The sequence below is a fragment of the Neophocaena asiaeorientalis genome, unplaced genomic scaffold, assembly GCF_003031525.2.
Source record: "Neophocaena asiaeorientalis asiaeorientalis breed wild unplaced genomic scaffold, Neophocaena_asiaeorientalis_V1.1 scaffold14, whole genome shotgun sequence".
Classification (NCBI taxonomy): Eukaryota; Metazoa; Chordata; class Mammalia; order Artiodactyla; family Phocoenidae; genus Neophocaena; species Neophocaena asiaeorientalis.
The window spans coordinates 4230458-4244594 of NW_020175192.1; the positions used below are offsets into that span (position 1 = coordinate 4230458).

A 14137-nucleotide genomic window follows, 5' to 3' on the forward strand; every position below is an offset into this window, starting at 1 on the left:
AATCAGTAGTCCATGTTTTATTCAGTCTATGTATCCAGCGAGTCAGACATGCTACCTAATATGTTTCCGAATTTCAACTTTCTTTGACATTTTAATATTTTAATTAGGAACTTTGTTTCTTTAGATAAAGAAGTTGTCGTTGTGAAACTGTGCTTTTTTGGCTCATTCGAAGGTAGCAATATATCTGAGCTTTGGAAACAATGACTAAGGAAAAAAATGTTTAATAAAATACATTGAGATAGAACAGAGTATAGCTTTTTTTTTTTTTAATTTTAAGTAAAATGAAAGTAAAAGAGAATGGTAGTTTTCAAATACATCCACAAATTGTTGCTACTTCTCCCTTCAAGAGGTAGAGTTTAATTTCCCTCCTATTGAGTATGGGTTGGATTTGGTGACTTGATTTCATCAAATAGACCATGGTAGAGTTGATGGTGTGTGACTTTCAAGATTAAATAATTAAAGAGTTTGCAAATTTCTCTGTACTCTCTCTTTGATCAGGTGCCCAGGTTGAAGCTAGGTGCCATATCGTGAGGACAGTTTAGTAACTTTATATAGAGGTCCATATGGCCAGAAACTGGGGCCTCTTGCCAACAGAATGAAAGGGCAGATAAAAGCACAGCTGTAAACATTACTTCATATAACTTAAATTTATGGTTTCACTTAAGGCCAATGGTCTGCTCCTAGCTTTACAAAAGCTAACTGTAAGTATTATACAAGGAAGTTATGTATCAGAGGCTCTATTATCAAGGAAAAATGGGAGAATAGAGAATGAGAACATCCAGCAAATATGTGCAAGGATTCAAGCTGCAAATAAATTATCCAATTGGATATAATTATGATTGATAATCTCTTCCGAATGACAACATTAATTTCATTATCAGAAAGTGTACCCCTCTATAAACAAGTTCACACAGAGTAAACATCTTGCATTGCCTAGTTCTCAATAATATTAAAGTTCTATCAATTTTTCTCCTTTTGTTTTCTGGTATTTAGATAGAAATCATCTGAGTTGTTGGCAATATAATAATAAATCTATTATTTATGGTTAATATAATTAAAGAGTATATTCAAGCTGGATGCAACCACAAAAAACACCAAAACTGGTAGTTTGTCCAAAAATCTCTAATGTTTTTCTGGTCCTCATGCGAAAAACATTTTCCTGTAATAATCCACATGACTAGAATTTGAGTCTACTGCCTTAAAATTTAGTAATTTTATATTAGCTATATTTCTCATTAGATTATAGACTTTTCTTCTGAGGCTAGTCAATTTACGGAAGCGACAGTTACATAAAAGTCTGATGTTTGATGTATTTTTAGTCATTCCAGTGGTGTGAAGACCTTTAGTAACTGCAGTATGGAAGATTTTGCGCATTTTATTTCAAAGTCAAAGTCCCAGTGTCTTCAAAACCAGCCACGTTTAGGTTCAACATACAAAGTGGCAGTTTGCGGTAACGGAAAAGTCGAAGAAGGAGAACAATGTGACTGTGGGGATCAGGAGGTTGGTACTAATTTGGAAGATTACACACCAGAATTACATTAAAAAAATTAGTTAATTTTTATACTGTCACACTGCCATTTTACCTAATTTATCAAACTTCCTTTTCAACAAAGACCTTAAGGATGTATACTGGGATTATATTAATGAGTACACTTAAATATTGGTATGTGAATTCAGCAGTTTGTAGATTATTCATACTGGTGATTTTCAAGGTCTTAACCCTATAGCTCAGCGGTCCTCAACATTTTTGGCACCAGGGATGGTTTCGTGGAAGACAATTTTTCCACGGACGGGGGCGGGGGTTGGTTCAGGTGGTAATGCGAGTGATGGGGAGTGATGGGGAGCGGCAGATGAAGCTTTGCTCGCTCACCCACCACTCACCTCTCGTTGTGTGGCCCGGTTCCTAACAGGCCATGGACCGGTACTGGTCCCCTGCTATAGGTGAGTTGACCTAGGTTTATACTTCCCCGCTTGAGCATACACTTTCTTAGTATGTCTTTTTTTTTTTTTTTTTTGCGGTCCGCGGGCCTCTAAATTTATCAAACTTCCTTTTCAACAAAGACCTTAAGGATGTATACTGGGATTATATTAATGAGTACACTTAAATATTGGTATGTGAATTCAGCAGTTTGTAGATTATTCATACTGGTGATTTTCAAGGTCTTAACCCTATAGCTCAGCGGTCCTCAACATTTTTGGCACCAGGGATGGTTTCGTGGAAGACAATTTTTCCACGGACGGGGGCGGGGGTTGGTTCAGGTGGTAATGCGAGTGATGGGGAGTGATGGGGAGCGGCAGATGAAGCTTTGCTCGCTCACCCACCACTCACCTCTCGTTGTGTGGCCCGGTTCCTAACAGGCCATGGACCGGTACTGGTCCCCTGCTATAGGTGAGTTGACCTAGGTTTATACTTCCCCGCTTGAGCATACACTTTCTTAGTATGTCTTTTTTTTTTTTTTTTTTTGCGGTACGCGGGCCTCTCACCACTGTGGCCTCTCCCGTTGCGGAGCACAGGCTCCGGACGCTCAGGCTCAGCGTCCATGGCTCACGGGCCCAGCCACTCCGCGGCATGTGGGATCTTCCTGGACCGGGGCACGAACCCGCGTCCCCTCCATTGGCAGGCGGACTCTCAACCACTGTGCCACCAGAGAAGCCCTATTTTTGCTTTTATTTCTATTACCTTCTATAATTTATGTCAGAGAATATTTTGCCTATATTCTCTTCTAGGAGTTTTATGGTGTTGTGTCTTATATTTAAGTCTTTAAGCCATTTTGAGTTTACTTTTGTGTATGGTGTGGGAGAATGGCCCAACTTCATTGATTTACATGTGGCTGTCCAGCTTTCCCAACACCACTTGCCAAAGAGACTTTCTTTTCTTCACTGTATATTCTTGACTCCTTTGTCAAAGATTAATTGACCATAGGTGTGTAGGTTTATTTCTGGGTTCTCTGTTCTTTTCCATTGATCCATATGTCTGTTTTCGTGCCAATACCACACTGTAGCTTTGTAGTATTGTCTGAAGTCTAGGAGGGTTATACCTCCTGCTTTGTTCTTTTTCCTCAGGATTGCTTTGGCAATTCTGAGCCTTTTATGGTTCCATATAAATTTTAGGATTATTTTTTCTAGTTCTGTGAAAAATGCCATGGGTAATTTGATAGAGAGGGCATTAAATCTGTAGATTGCTTTGGGCCGTATGGCCAGTTTAACAATATTAATTCTTCCAAGAGCATAGGATATCCTTCCATTTCTTTGAATTATCTTCAGTGTCCTTTATTCATATTTTATAGTTCTTAGCATATAAGTCTTTCACCTCCTTGGTCAGGTTTATTCCTAAGTTTTTTTTTTTTTCGGATGCTATCTTAATAGAGATTTTTTAAAATTCCCTTTCTGATATTTCATTATTAGTGTAAAGAAATGCAACCGATTTCTCTATGTTAATTTTATTTCCTGCTACCTAGCTGAATTCATTTATCAATTCTAGTAGTTTTATGTGGAGTCTTTAGGGTTTCCAATATATAGTATCACAACCCACTCATATCAATGGACAGATCTTCTAGACAGAAAAACAATAAGGCAACAGAGATCCTAAATGGTACAATAGAACAGTAAGACTTAATTGATACTTTCAGGACATTACATCCAAAGAAAACCAGAATACACATTCTTTTCAAGTGCACCTGGAACATTCTCTAGGATTGACCACATCTAGGGCACAAAAGAAGCCTCAACAAATTTAAGAGCATAAAAATTATTTAAAGTATCTTTTCTGACCACTATGGCATGAAACTAGAAATCAACCACAGAAAAGGAAATGAGAAAAAAATGATTACATGGAGACTAAGCAACATGCTACTAAAAAACAATGGGTTAATGATGAAATCAAAGAGGAAGTTAAAAAATACCTTGAGGGCTTCCCTGGTGGCGCAGTGGTTGAGAGTCCGCCTGCCGATGCAGGGGACACGGGTTCGTGCCCCGGTCCGGGAAGATCCCACATGATGCGGAGCGGCTAGGCCCATGAGCCACGGCCGCTGAGCCTGTGCATCCAGAGCCTGTGCTCCGCAATGGGAGAGGCCACAGCAGTGAGAGGCCCACATACTGCAAAAATAAATAAATAAATAAATAAATAAATACCTTGAGACAAATGACAATGAAAACACAAACATACAAAATCTATGGGATGCAGCAAAAGCAGTTTTTAGAAGGAAATTCAGAGCTATACAGGCCTTCCTCACAAAACAAGAAAAATCTCGAATTAACAATGTAACCTACCACCTAAAGGAATTAGAAAAAGAAGAACAAACAAAACCTAAAATCAGCAGAAGGAAGGAAATAATAAAGATCAGAGAGGAAATAAATAAAATAGAGATTTAAAAATAGAAAAAATCAATAAAATTAAGAGCTGGTTCTTTGAAAGAGTAAACAAAATTGACAAACCTCTGGCCAGGCTCACCAAGAAGAAAATTGAGAGGACCCAAATAAACAAAATAAGAAATGAAAAAGGAGAAATAACAACTAATAGTGCAGAAATACAAAAAAATAAAAAAACATAGGAGAGTTGAACTATGAACAATTATATGCAAATAAATTCAACAACCTAGAAGAAATGGACAACTTTCTAGAAACATACAGCCCACCAAAATTGAATCAAGAAGAAATAGATAATTTGAACAGACCAAGCACTAGAAGTGAAATAGAATCTGTAATTTAAAAAACTCCCTACAAACAAAAGTCCAGGACCAGATGGCTTCACAGGCAAATTCTACCAAACACACAAAGAAGAACTTACACTGATCCTTCTCAAACTCTTCCAAAAGAGTGAAGAGGAGGGAACATTCCCAAAATCATGCTATGAAGCCACCATCATCCTGATACCAAAACCAGAAAAAGACACTACCAAACAAGAAAATTATAGATCAATATCTTTGATGAATATAAATGCAAAAATTCTCAACAAAATACTAGCAAACAAAATCCAACAACACATGAAAGAGAGCATACACCACGACCAAGTTGGATTCATCCCAGGTTCACAAGGATGGTTCAACATACACAAATCAATTAATGTGATATACCACATCAACGAAAGAAAAGACAAAAATCATATGATCACCTCAATAGATGCAGAAAATGCATTTGATAAAATTCAATATCGATTCATGATAAAAACTCTTACCAAAGTGGGTATAGAGGGTCCTTAGGTCTTTATTAGTTATCTATTTTATAGATAGAAATGTGCATGTGTCAATCCCAATCTTCCAGTTTATCCCTCCCCCCGACCCCTGCAAATAAACCTATGGTTATCGATGTCTTGGCTTTGGTGGACTCTGGGACTTCAGAAAATCCTACTACGAATATAGTCAAACCAACTGATAGAAAGAACACAGGGTTTAGCACACTAGGTGACCAATAAATGTTAAATAAATGAATGAATAAGTGGTTTTATTTTTTTCTGTTTGCCAACATTTAAGTTAAGCATCAGTCTGTATATTATATAATATGTTGTCCTCATTAAAATATCTATTTAATGTAAATAAAAGTTGGAACGTACTTCAGAGCATTTGATTTGCCTTTCAGGATTGTGCAGCTCTGCCAGACTCATGCTGTAACCAAGCCACATGTAGACTCAATGTTGGGTCAGCTTGTGCTACTGGACCGTGCTGTGATGCTTGTGCTGTAAGAGCCTTTTAAAAGTTTTGTATTACCTACATTAGTAATGTTATCACTTTTTATAATATTGAAATGTTCACGTTCTGCTGTACTCAATATCATTTACTTCACCCCACCAGTTCATAGAAAAAGGACAAGTGTGCAGGGCTTCCACTGATGAATGTGATGTCTCTGAATACTGCAATGGTACATCTGCAGCATGTCAAGAAGACCTTTATGTTCAGGATGGGCATCCATGTGCAGAGAATCAATGGATCTGTGTGAACGGAAAATGTATGAATGGGATAAAACAATGTTCAGAAATATTTGGTGAAGGTATTTATCATAATTTGATTTTCTGTATATATTTTTTTCTGGAAACTGACTAACATACATATCTTTATACATATTAGAATAGACAAAGGATATTATGAAATGAAGCTATTAATATGTCAAAAATATATGAACCTCTAGAGGTATAAAAATAGAAAAAGATAGTATCACCAGGAAAAAAAAAACTGAAACAAAACTCAATCATTCCAATAAAAGAAAGCACTCAGAGAAATTAAGAATTGGTGTAAGTCAAGTATTTGTTTTATAATCTAAGATAAATAGAAGAAGAATAATATAATAATTAGAAAGTAAAAACTAATAAAGGGGAGAAAAACAAAAGCAATTAACATATTTGATTAACCCCAAAGAAGGCAAGAACAGAGTAAATAAAAGAACAAAGGATATGAAAATAAATAGTAATATGTATTGATATTTACATATTTAGCAATTACATTAAATATAAAACCTGTGTTAAATATTCAATTTAGGGAAAGGATGTAGCAAGAAGTGACGATGCAGCTACAAGAAAATGACTAGAAAAATCAAGGTGTATTGCATTGATGATATTTTTAAAGGCTTTAGAGTACAGTGAAACCAAAGACAACTAATTTAAATCTCTGCAGGATAGAAACTTTGCCTATCTTAGGGAACAACTGACAGCCATTTATGTTCCTAGGGACATATGCAGACTCTGAAAGTTGAAGATCAAGCTTGCCTTAGCTAGAGATCTTCAAGAAAAAAGAAAGATAAACTAGAAAAGTTTTAGCAGTTGGAATTGAAGGGGAGGGGCTGTCAAAACCATAGGCTATTTTTCCATGAGGTGTCTGCATCTTTGGAACTTAAAAGCTGCTCAGAAACTTGGTCAATTTAATAGATTAAAAAAAAATTTACAAGGTATTACGAATTTTCTTGTAGTCACAAGATGATCAAAGACCAAATGGTAGAGGAATTTTACCTTAAAAAAAAACTTAGTCTTCCTCCAGAACCTTTTGCTACATTTTCTTTTTTTTTTTTTTTTTCCTGTACATGGGCCTCTCACTGTTGTGGTCTCTCCCGTTGTGGAGCACAGGCTCCGGATGCACAGGCTCAGAGGCCATGGCTCACGGGCCCAGCCGCTCCGCGACATGTGGGATCTTCCCGGACCGGGGCATGAACCCGCGTCCCCTGCATCGGCAGGCGGACTCTCAACCACTGCGCCACCAGGGAAGCCCCCTTTTACTACATTTTGAACTGCCTGTGTTGGTAGGCCAGGAAGCTATGCTGAGACTAAAGGGCATATATTTATCCCTGGCAAACTTTCAGTGAAGAGAAGATAAATGTTTGCAAGGCTCTCAGTTGGTAGGGTACAAGGGTCACACCCAAGATAACGAGGTGAATCCAGAATAAAACCGTACATCAGCCTTGGCCCATATAATTGCCTGATTGGACTTAGGTGATCACTGCCTTGCCCAATCTGCCTCACTGTTCCAACCATCATATAGTTGGATCACGTCTTATAATACATTCTGTCAATCTCTTCTTTTTGATTGAAGTGTTTAATCTATTCATGTAAGATAATATTTCCATCTGCTTTTTGCTATGTGTTTTCAATATATCTTATACTTTACCCTCTATTCCTCAATAACCTCTTCATTTGTATTGAATAGATATTTTCTAGTGTAATAGTTTAATCTCTTTGTGGTTTCCTTTACTATATATATTTAGTTATTTCTGAGCGGTTTGCTTGGGTGTTACAATTACTATCTTAAGACATTCAATTAATATTAACTTCATATCAAAAGTAAACAAAAAGCATATATATACCCCTGTTTTCCCATCCCTTGTTCTATTTCTGTCAAACATCTTACATCTTTATGTAAGTCTAGTGAAAATGTTTTATAATAATTGTTTTTATGCAATTATCTTTTAAATTCTATAGAAGAGAGTCCAAACAATAGATATGTTTATACTATCTATTATATTTTCTTTTACTTTATTTGATAGTTTACTATATTAGCATTCTGTTACTTCGTGTAGATCCTGGTTACCTCCTAGTGTCCTTTGATTTCAGCCTTAAGGATGCACTTTAGTAGGTCTTGCTGGAAAGGTTTGCTAAAGATGAGTTCCCCCTGACTGTGTTTATCTTGGAATGCTATCATTTCTCCCTTAATTTTCTGAGGAGAGTTTAGCCAAATATAGAATTCTTAGTCTTTTCCTTTCAAAACTCTATAGATATCAGCCTACTGTCACCTGGCCTCCTTGTCTTTAATGAAGAGTGGAATCAATTTGACCATGATCTGTGTATCTCTTTAAGATTATTCCATGTGGAGTTTTTAAAGAAATCTTCTTGTAAAAATATGGATATAGGTATACATTAAATTTGAAAAGCTTTCTGTCATTATTTCTTAAAATACTTTACTGCCCTTTTCTGTTTTTTCCTCAGTTTTGGAATCCCTATATGCCAATATTTCATACGCTTGATGTTGTCCCACTGGTCCATGAAACTATTTTTATCATTTGATTTTCTTTCTTTCCTCGCACTAGATAATCTCCATTGACCTATCTTCAGGTCAATAAAACCTGCCAGATTAAATCTATTGATTTTTAAATTTCTGTAGTGAAGTTTTTCATTTTAGTTAATACAGTTTTCAACTTCAGAATTTATATTTGGTTCCCTTTTTTATTTAAAAGTCTGTATTAGTATTTCCCATTTAGTTTTTAAGAGATGGTTTCCCCTAGTGACTTGAACATATTTGTAACTTGAACATATTTGTAATAGCTAATTTAAGTCTTTGTCTACTGGATTCAAAATTGGGGATCTCTGAGGACATCTTCTGTTGGCTTTTTTTTTTTTCTGGGTATGTAGCATAATTTCATTTTTTTGCATATAGTATAAATTGAAAAAGAAACTAGAAATTTTAGACAATATATTTTAACAATTTTGATTCAGATTTCTCTAAGGTTTGTTGTTGTTGTCTGTCATACTGCTTATTTGTTTAGTGACTTTCCTGGACTAATTTTTCCGGTTCTGTATTCCGTGCTGTGTGCATCCACTGAGTTCTGATAGTTCCACTGATAGTTTGTTTTTTTTTCTCCCAAGTTCTTGTTTTTATTTTTAAGCCAGGCTCCCTAGGGATAACTCCAAATTAGTACAATTTAGTGCCAAGCCAACCCATCAGATACCCTTCAATGCCTTGACTCTTTATTTTCTACCCTATGCCAAGGATAGCTTCAAGCTTCAGGCAGTTTGCAAAACCGCCACAGCTTTCACTTCTTGCTTGTTCAGGACCTAAATATAATCCAGAGATGAGTGACTGGGGACTTCTCTTCCTCAGGATTGTTCTTGGCATGTGTACATCTTTTTAGACCCAGTTATGTGTTATGATCATCTAGTTCTCTAAGGTTTCCTTTTAAATTCCCAGCAGGCTCTTGTTTGCCTCAACTGCTGTAATGTTGTTGTCATCTTGCTATTATTTCAGTAATTCCCTGAGTGTAAGGCTCTTTTTCCCACTGAGCTGAGCTCTAATTCAAACCAAATAACAAAATCACCCTGGGAACAGAGATCTTCTAGGTAAGTGAAAGTTTGGAAAATGTTCAGACTGTGCTCTGGTGATTTTAACAAAGCTCAAAATAGGTCAGACCTCTTCATTAGCTGTAAGGCTGCTGTGTTTTGGCTACCATGCCACTGAGGAAAGATGAAAATATCCCCAAAGTAATACAGCACTGAGCCCTCTGTCTTAACAACTGTATCAGCCAGGATTCCACCAGAGAAACAGAATCTTTCCCTGTACCCTGTTTATTTTATCTTTATATACCCAAATCAGATGCCATCCCCTCAGGCCAGAGCTTCAGAACAAGCAAAGAGGTCTCTCTCACAGTGAGACTAATCCTGCATTTTAGCCTGCTGTCTGTGCTGTGACCTGGGGCTAAAAACTTCTAATTGTTAGCAGCCCAGGGGACCCAGGAATGCAAACCCCCCTGGCCACTAGAGCCAGGTGATCTAGGGGTGTCCCTGGGAAGCACCCCACATAAAAACCAGAGCACAAGATGCATGTAAAGGCTCCCCTCTGGGAAATACTGGCACTCTGGAGTGTGGCAGGGTGAGAACATGACATTAGCACTCACCCACCAAAGTCTCTGTGAAGGGTTAGGGCAGGTCCTTAGACATGGGTTTCATTAGAAGCCTGCCCCTCAGGCCACAGCTACTGAGATAAGCTGACAGGCCTCTTACACAGAAAGACTGGGCTCCTCTGACTGCTGCCTCTTGCTGTGCCCTGGGTGTGGTAGCCAGTTAAGAACTCTGTCTCCTGTAGTTATAGTCTTGTAGGACCCTTGAGCATAAACCACACATCAGAACCATTTCACAGTTCTCTATAGCCTTGTGGGTCTCGTGGACATGAGTGCTTGTTGGTTATCAAAGCTGGATGTTTTAGGGGCTCATCTTTCTGGTGCAGGTCTTAAAAGTTGTGGTGCCTGATGTGAGATCCAAACACTTCACCCCTCAGGGAGGAGCTCCACGTTTTGAGTTCCCTCCCAACTGTGGATCGCCATTGCCAGGATGGGTTTCCAGCAAGGTGGTGTCTCAGCCTTGCCTACCTGCTTCAGTGTGGCTTTCCTCTTGTTGGCTCAGTGTGAAGTGGTCACTCCGCCAGTTTTTAGGTTTCCTTCACCGGAAATTGTTCCATATGTAGCTGTAGATTTGGTGTATTTGTGGGAAGTTGTGAGTTCGGGATCTTTCTACTTTGCCATCTTGAGTTGGAACCTCTATTTCCGTCAGCATTTTAAAGAGGTTACTCCGCTGTCATATGGCTTTCATATTTCTGACAAAAAATCTGTCATGTTGTGTCTCTTTGAGCCTTGAAGACACTCTTTGGTCTTTGGTTTGTAGCAGTCCTCATATTATCTGTTTGAATGTGTGTTTGTGTGGAGTGCGTGCGTGTAATTCTGCTTAGTGTTCCTGAGTGCCTTGGAACTGTGGTGTACATACTGTATTATTATACAGATTTTTAACTTTCAGTTTATGTTTATATAATATATATATACATTTATATATATATACACATATATATACATATACATTATATCTCCATAATTATTTCAATTTATTTATTTTTGATACATTGCCTTCTTGAAGATTTATATCCTTTGTAATTAATTTTAGTATATATGTACCATGGTTCTCCTACTCAATTACATGTAGATGTCTCTATTTTATATCTTTTCTTGAATATTTTACATAAAGGCATATTCCTAGTTAAAATTTTTTTCACTGTCTTCATCTTCAATTTTTGACTTACAGAAACTGTGTCTTCATTCTAAATGCTTCTCTCATATAGACACTGCAGTCTTATATAGATACATCCATCTTTTTCTTCTGTTAAGTATATGAAATAAGAGACTCATCACTTTAATTAAATCAGAAACCAATAATTGTTAATGTTTAGCTAGAGTTTTGATTAGGTTCAGTCTATATCTAGTTCACTGTTGTTTCTAGGGCATAACTCTCCAGGGCTTTCAACTGAGAGATCGTATATTTCCTGAGACTCTTTCCCCTGGCAGGTATGTAATCACAATGCAGAAACTGCAGAAAAATATGCTCTGCTTTCTGGAAGTCACCTCTTTATATTTTAATCTCCTTCTCTTCACATGTTTAGAAGCAGGAAAATGTCTTAAGAGGGGACTATACTATATGTTGAGGCCCCCGAGTCTCTAATTTTATCACTATAGTCGTAAAAGATCCTCTAACTTTGGCCTTATTTATGTCCAATGGCCTGCTTCCCTAGCTAAGTTTATAATTTTGATTTCTCACACATAGCTATGTTTCCAAGTGACCTCTGGGGTGAAAATCAACTGCTTATTTTCAGTTTACTACTGCCTCTAAGACTTTCAGCTGAGATCCTGATGGGTCCACAGGGGCTCCTCTTATGCTGTGTCATTTTTCTTCACAGTTAAATCTCCCTATCAAAAGTTTTTGGCTCAGTCCTCCCATTAGAGTAGAATTAATTGAGTCATGATAAACTGCTCTTTAAGTAGACTGAATCTTATGAGAATTAAACACATAATGTATGTGGATTGAATAGTAAATATGAAAATAAATCAGTTGTGACTCCAAGAATTTTTGGTCTGGGGAAATTAGAATAAAAAAGTAAGATATGATTTGTCTTGAAAACACATTTATATGAAAACACTATTGACAAATAAGTCAATTATTTGTTTAAAAAAAGTTTCTTATATACTTATATATTTCTAGACTTACTAAAAATTAGAAGATAAACTGCACCCTGTAGTTAATCCTAAGGTATCTGTTTGGATAGTAGACAAGATGCTTTCAGTATTTCAATATTTCATTGAAGTCGTTTTTTTGTGATTTTAAAACTAGGTTTTATTTTCAGTTTTGTATTATGCTCTTATTTTATGCAATATTGTAAACAATCTCAGAATTTTAAGTGTACTCATTAATTATTTTAAATTAATGTAAGTTCAATATGACTAACCACAAATTTTTATTTTTCAGGTTCAGGTTTTGGTACTCAAGAGTGTTTTGATCAACTTAATTCTAAGACTGATCCATCTGGGAACTGTGGCTCAAATGCTTCAGGGTACACACAGTGTAATCCTAAGTATGTTCTAGGAAATCTATCTGAGAAACTTTATTTATTGCTTTATATTTGAAAATACCATGAGATAATTTACTTTACATGTAAGTGAAATGTCACTTGATCATGAAGTAAGACTATATTTAATCAAATTATAAATGTCTCAAGTACAGAATATCTGTACTTATCTCTCTCACACGTCCAAACTATCCCTTGTTCCACCCCACAGAGCATTTAATTTACATATAGGTACATTAATTTCCCATTAGTTAGAACGACTGACCAGTTTTATTTTGCATGCTGTCACTTTAATTTGACAAAGGATGATCATTCTTCTTAGTGATCTAATAAAAATGCAGGAATTTTTACTATCCAGGAAGTAAAGCAATGTGGTTAAGAACATATACTCTACAAGCAGACATCTTGGTTTCAAACACTAATCCCAATACTTACCTACTTGTGTGACTTTGGACATGTGCCTCACTTTTCTGATATGTAAAATATGCATATCAATTTCACTAACATCCTTGAGCTTGTGCCAGTGTGGAATTTAGATACTCTATGAAAAGCACTTAGAATGGGACTGACACATATGAGGGTTAATTGTTAACTACTATGATTATTACATATACTAGAACTAGAATGTTACTGTAATATTTTACTTTGATACTATTTCAAACTTGGTTTGATAGCAAAAATAATTTCTTGTTTGCATGAATAGCAAAAAGACTTCCCATATAGCCTTTACTCAGTGGTTTACATTTTGCCCATTTGCTTTATCCTTCTGTTTTTCTAACTCTCCTCTCCTTTCCTCCCTTCAAAACGATTTTCCTAAACCATTTGAATGTAAATTGGTTACTATGTTTCATTATCCTTAAATAAATCATTGTGTTTTCTTGAGAACAAAGGTTTTTTTTTTTTTAATGGCTCTATTGTAGCTGTCAACCACAGTTCTCAATAAAACTTCATTCATTGTCTCAGTAAAGTATTTATAGGTCTTTTGTCTTGTTCAGGAGCAAATCCAGAGTCACGAGTTTGTTAAATTTTAATCTAGAACATTCTTTTTGTTTCCATTTCTTTTCCTGTTTTTTTTTTTTAAAAAAAACTACAGGCCAATTATTTTGTAATATTTTCCTCAAATTGGGTTTGTTTGATATTTTTCATCTTTAGATTCATGTCATAAATTTTGGCAAGCTTGCCACTGAAGTGGTATTGTACAGTCAAGTGCAATTTTTAAAAGCTACATGCCATTTTCTCTCAAAGTTGGATATTTTAAGTTAAATTATTTGGTAACGTTAATTTTCTTTAGGTCTCTATTGTAAAGTTACTCTTTTCCTTTGTGTTTAATGTGTTAATATGGGGAGAGTTAATATTGAGACCATGGACATATTCTGTTCTTCTTCGAACTTTCACCCACTAGTATTAAGGTTCATTGATGATTTTCTGACTCCATTATTGCCTCCACCTTTAAGCTAGAAATGTATTGTAAAAAGAAGTATTCTTTTTATTTATTTATTTATGTTTGTGTATTTATTTATGTCAGTTCAGACTCAGCAATTGTTATTTGACTCAATAGTATAGAA

At 36.1% G+C, this 14137-nt stretch overlaps 1 protein-coding gene across 1 annotated transcript in view; it reads left to right on the forward strand.

The window, feature by feature from the left end:
* Window positions 1-14137, forward strand: part of ADAM2 (ADAM metallopeptidase domain 2) — a 91095-nt gene that overhangs the window by 61284 nt on the left and 15674 nt on the right. The window contains exons 14-17 of the mRNA XM_024765165.1: window positions 1320-1500; window positions 5575-5673; window positions 5787-5982; window positions 12473-12578. Coding sequence (XP_024620933.1) covers window positions 1320-1500; window positions 5575-5673; window positions 5787-5982; window positions 12473-12578 — 582 coding nt within the window. The remainder of the gene's footprint in view (window positions 1-1319; window positions 1501-5574; window positions 5674-5786; window positions 5983-12472; window positions 12579-14137) is intronic.